This window comes from Caenorhabditis briggsae, assembly GCF_000004555.2.
Source record: "Caenorhabditis briggsae AF16 supercontig from assembly CB4, cb25.NA_038, whole genome shotgun sequence".
Lineage (NCBI taxonomy): Eukaryota > Metazoa > Nematoda > Chromadorea > Rhabditida > Rhabditidae > Caenorhabditis > Caenorhabditis briggsae.
Genome location: NW_025543516.1, coordinates 1 through 5431, shown reverse-complemented (window position 1 = coordinate 5431; position 5431 = coordinate 1). Strand labels below are relative to the sequence as shown.

Here is a 5431-nt window from a genome sequence, read left to right as displayed (position 1 = left end):
TTTCCCGCCGGGTTACTGTCGCACTCGTTTCAACTGTTTCCGGTTGTTTACGCTTTCAGATATTTGTTTACAAACATCGCATACACTTCGTCTCAACCTTTTTTTCTCTGACAAGGATAATAGGAAAAACAGAAAACAAATTTTTTTACTAGTAGGAGAACATAACATCTTTGATTCTAATTATCTCAATTTCCATAACACTTGCTCAAATACGGCCAACTAATAAAATATAGAAAATAAAATTTCACACATCTTACTAGTTAACAATTTTTTAATATCTGCTGTAGGAACCGAGATAATTGAATCAAAGTTTGTTCAACCTGTCGATGCACCATTTAGGAGAACATAACCTATTTAATCCGGATTATCTCAATTTTAATAGTAGCTACTTAATGGTAAACTAATAAAATATAGAAAATAAAATTTTACACATTTTACTAATTAACAACTTTTATTTTTTTGTTCTAAAAATCGAGATAATTAGCTTTATAACTAGCTGTCTTTTTAAAACCTTCTTTTCAGCCTTGCACACTTCCGCACTAATTTATCTCACTTATGAAAAATTATAGAACTAATTAACTAGTTGACAACTAGTTGACAACTTTTTGATATCTGTTGTAGGAATCGAGATAATTGAATCAAAGTTTGTTATAACCTGTCGATGATAAGATGGCTTCAAGCTCAATTATCTCGGTTCATGTAAAAGATACAACAATTTTGTCAACTGATAAAATTTTGGTAATATTATGATAAATGATTTATCGGTTGACAAATTTTTGATATCTCTCACAGGAATCGAGATAATAGAGCTCAAAGTTAAGGTATGAATAAATTGTTCAAACTTTCAATCTTGAGATTCCTTTAATACCCCTCTGATTGATAGACTATCCTGAGACAAACATCCAGAATGTCTGCGCGGAGATAACAAAACTTGTCTTATGACGTGATTAGCTTATCAGTCTTGTTTAATATAGATCACCTTGTTTTAGTCTAGTTTGGAGATCAAAATCTTTCAAGGGAAGCCCCACAATATGTTGCCGCGAGAGCCGCGTTTATCATCGCAGCCTTTCGTCTACATGTGTGAGTGTACGCGTGGTCGAGTGGTCTAAGCTTTTGCCTTCTGTTCGAGAGGTCCCAGGTTCGAACCCCAAAAGGGCCTAATCCTTTTTTTATTGTTTTCCAAAGTGTACAAGGGATATTATAGGCAGAATAAAAGGCATTTTTGAAGGTTTTTGAGTTTTTACCCAATACAATTTTTTTTTGATATTCTAGGCTGACAGGGGAACGTTCAATTATCCCGCTTTCTGTAAGAGATATCGAAAAGCTGAAAACTACAAAAGTGTTGCTGAAATTATGCCAAACATTTTATCAGTTGACACATTTTTGATATCTTTTATAGGAACCGAGATAAGCGTGAAAAATTCATCTAGGTTCCACGAGTTTCTGACTTATTTCCTTTTTTTCTCTAATAATTAACCAAACCTATAAAATCTAAACGTCCTTATAGATATGGTAAACTGATTTCCCATGAAAATTCCCCAAAAAAGAATTTCAGTCAATCGAAAAAAAGGTTTTCGATGTTCAACACTTTTGTAAGCGTCATTTGCAAATCAAAAACGATCAAATCTACACAAAATTCGAGCTTTTCTCACTCATCGATTTGATCATCGATGAGTTTCGAAAAGAGCCGACGCTGGCAGAAATCTCCCCGCCGGTTAGGATCGTCGGAGACATTCATGGGCAACACGACGATCTTGTACGCCTTTTGAATTGTAAAAATGAAGGAAATACTGCTTCGATTGATGACAGAAAGCCAAGCTATGCGTTTTCTACCAAGAAGTAAGGTTGTAAAAAGAAATCAAAAGAGTTTCAGAGGGGGCGGGGATTGAACCTGTGGCTTGTGGGGCGGTGGTCAAAAGCGTTATCCGGTACACAGGTCCTGGGCGCGCATACGCATAATGGATGGGCGACGGAGGACGCGCCGATGAATTGGGTACAGGGAAAGGACGCCGGTATGGGACATATACGGGGCATATGGGGCACACCGCCGCCGCAAAGCATCTCCTCGCCTGGCTTGCTGGCACTCGATGAAATGAACTAAAACGTTGGTTGGGGGTTCCTAGAAGTATCAGTTAAGTTCTATTGTGATGTGATTTTGTTCAGGTCTTCCGATTTCGTACTTTTCCTTTATTATTCCATATTCTTTTATATTTTGAACGACATATTACTGATTTTTCGGAAGTCACTGTTTTGATTTTGAAAAAGACTTATGGCAGTTTCCATTTAAATTTGATATGCAATCAAAATCAGAACAAAATGGGAAAAAATTCGCTAAAAATTGTTTTTTTTTTCATTTGTTCAAAAAATGTCTCACTTTCACTTTTTTTGAAATTGCATGAAAAATTGAAAATTTTTATAATTTAAACTTTGTAATTATTGTATACTTACCAACTTACCTTTTACTCCACCTGAAAATACGATTTTTACAATAATTACAAAGTGAAATCAAAAAAAAATCTCAATATCACCTATTTTGGCGAAAAACATAGCAATTGACGAGTGAAAGACATGTTTCTACAAGAATTCAGCGATTTTTTAGTCTGCCATAACTCTTTTTCACAAAAAACATCGAAGGAATAATCGAAAAACTAGAAATGTAGGCTCGAATTGACGAAAAATTGACAAAGTTGCCGGTGTGGATTTACGGTAAACAATGCGCGCATCCGGGATTTCGGAGTGTTGTAGTCGGCCTACCGTTTCAGACCCATATCGCACACATCGCCCACCCACCTAGAATCCATCTAGGATACGCGCGCATTCGGAACACTCGATTCAGCCTCTCCCGCATCGCACACATATGAGACTCATCGCAGCTCATTGTTCGCGATATGTGTCAAACGGACTTCTAGAGGATCGCATATGGATCGGGTCCTTTATGCGCATCATCGCCCAGGACCTGTGGTACACTAAAGGTGTCAGTAAAGAAGAGGGCGCGGTGGGCGTAGAGTACAGGGTGTCTTTTCGGAAATTTTGAGAGGGGAGTGGGGGAAGCGTGATTTGAAAATTGGAAGAGTTTCTTAAAGAAAAAAACGAATTTTCAGAATATTTTAGGCTTTGTTAAATATCTAAAAATAGAAATAGAAACCCAAATCCTTCAAATAATCCTTCAGAAGAAAATTTCCGAAACTTTTTACTCAAAAGAAAAACTCAAAAGCCTTCAAAAATAGACTCATTCTACCTATAATATGCTTTTTACACACTTCAAAAAACCATAAAAAGAGTTTAAGCCCCACGAGGTTCGAACCTGGGACCTCTCGAACGTCGGGCAAAAGCGTACACCACTCGACCACGCGTACACTCAAGCGTGAAGGCTTGAGAATGCAATGATAAACCTGGCGCTTACGGCAACTTTTCTGGGAACTTCCCTCTCAACTTTTTTGAAAAAAATTTCACAAATTTGGATTTCTAGGCCATGACCTAATTCGAGGTTCTAGGCCACCAGAGGCCCTCAAAGTTTTCTTTTTTCCAGATGGGTCTTTCTCGGAGACTAGGATCGCGGCTACAACTCTCTGGAATGCATCTGTCTCGTTTTTTCGCTAAAAGTGTCTGGTGGCCTAGAATCCCAAATTTTCAAAATTTCGTCTTCCAGATCCTGTTTCCCAAGCAATACGTCCTTCTACGTGGCAATCATGAGACAAAAGTGATAAATTTCAGATATGGGTTTAGGGTAGGGTGGCCTAGATTTCCTAATTTTTTGAAAATCTCTTCCAGCACGAAATCCTCCGCCGTCTGACGTCGAAAAGAGACGCTCAGGAGGTTTGGGAACGATTCAACGACGCGTTTTCGTTTATGCCATTAGCCTGTTTGGTTGGACACAAAATTCTTTGTATGCACGGAGGAATTAGTCCGGATTTAGTGTCTCTGGATGCTATTCGAATGGTATGTCTGTGTTTCCCGGTGTCCAGATGTCTTATAATTTTTTTTCTCAAATTAAAATTTTTTTAAAGATTCAACGCCCGTTAATCGATGTTAACCATAATCGTCTAGCTCAAGACTTGTTGTGGGCGGATCCAGAGGATTTTGAGAGGTTTTTAAGAATTTTGATTTCCAGAAAATTCTGAAAATTCTGAAAATTTCAGACCCAACGAGGCTGCATTTTGTTGGAACAAAAATCGTGGGCTATCGGTTTGTTTCAATGCTCAAGCGGTGTCGGACGCTTGCTGAAGACTCAATGTCAACTTGATTGTTAGAGCTCATCAGATGATGCCAAATGGGTTCAAATTTTTCGCGGATCGAAAACTTTGCACAATATTCTCGGCGCCCAGATACATGAACGAAATTGATGTTTGAATTTTTCAAACAAATTTAAAATTTAAAAAAAAATTTAGAACGCCGGCGCTGTGCTGAAAGTTGCGGCCAACGGAAAGGTGAGCTTGATTATGATGCGGAAGTCGAAAATTCAGAGCAGGCAGCAATCCGAGGAGCTTACGAAATTGTAGGTTTTAAAATTTTTTACTTCCCAAATTTCCTTTTTTCAGCCCCGGCAAGTCTGAATACACATCGTTGGCTGAAATTGAGCGATTTTCAGAGGGGAATTAATTTTTAAAAGTTTTTTTTTTGCTAAATAAGTCGTTTTTTCTCTATATTTTTCTTGTTTTTTAACTCTAAAGTTCCCGAAATTGGAATATTTTTTAAAGGCGCACCGCTTTTCCTGGCTGGGTCTCGCAGCGCGCCAGGCTTGTGGACTCCTCTCGGACAAGAATTTTGGCCGCGAATTTGTTGAGAGTTTTTGAAAAAGTGCTTTTAAAATGGTTTTTCAGAAAAATTTCAGCAATTTTTTTGAATTTTCAGCACTTCAGAATGCTTCCCAGTACAACAGTCGTCTCGAATTTGCCATGGGTGGAGAAATATCGGCCGAGCAAGCTGAATGAACTTGTCGCACACGAACAAGTGGTGAAAACCTGTAAATTTTATAGTTTCTAGGGGTTTTTCAGCTGAAAAACGTGATTTGCAGTGACGAAATTTATCGAGAATCGCACTCTACCGCATCTGCTGTTCTACGGACCGCCTGGAACCGGAAAGACGACGACGGTGTTGGCGGCGGCGCGTAAAATGTACCATCCATCGAAAATGTCGTCGATGGTGCTGGAATTGAACGCTTCCGATGAGCGTGGTATCGATGTAGTCAGGTTGGGGGACTTGAAAAAATTTTTTGAAGGAAATTGGGAATTTTTCAGAAACACAATTGTCAACTTCGCTCAAACCAAAGGACTTCAAGCGTTTGCGAGTGCCTCGGACAAGGATAGCGTCCCGTTTAAGCTTGTGATCCTTGATGAGGCTGATGCGATGACCAAGGATGCGCAGAATGCGTTGAGAAGGTAAAAAATCGTTTTTAAAAAAACCCTTTTTTTTGTCTGAGAATCCACCACAT

General features: G+C 38.7%; 2 protein-coding genes across 2 annotated transcripts in view; both read left to right on the top strand.

Moving 5' to 3' along the window:
• Positions 1 to 2101, top strand: part of CBG23771 — a gene marked incomplete at both ends in the record, with an annotated part of 3219 nt that extends 1118 nt beyond the window's left edge. The window contains 2 exons of the mRNA XM_002647857.1: positions 1556 to 1756; positions 1874 to 2101. Of these exons, the coding sequence (XP_002647903.1) occupies positions 1556 to 1756; positions 1874 to 2101 (429 nt within the window). The remainder of the gene's footprint in view (positions 1 to 1555; positions 1757 to 1873) is intronic.
• Positions 2102 to 2857: 756 nt separating this feature from the next.
• On the top strand, positions 2858 to 5376 carry CBG23770 (the record flags this gene model as incomplete). The annotated part of the gene is made up of 8 exons (XM_002647856.1): positions 2858 to 2995; positions 3772 to 3939; positions 4008 to 4087; positions 4140 to 4185; positions 4389 to 4427; positions 4852 to 4963; positions 5015 to 5189; positions 5238 to 5376. Coding segments are annotated over 8 exons (897 nt in total), but the record flags the coding sequence as incomplete, so codon positions are not given.
• Positions 5377 to 5431: the final 55 nt, after the last annotated feature.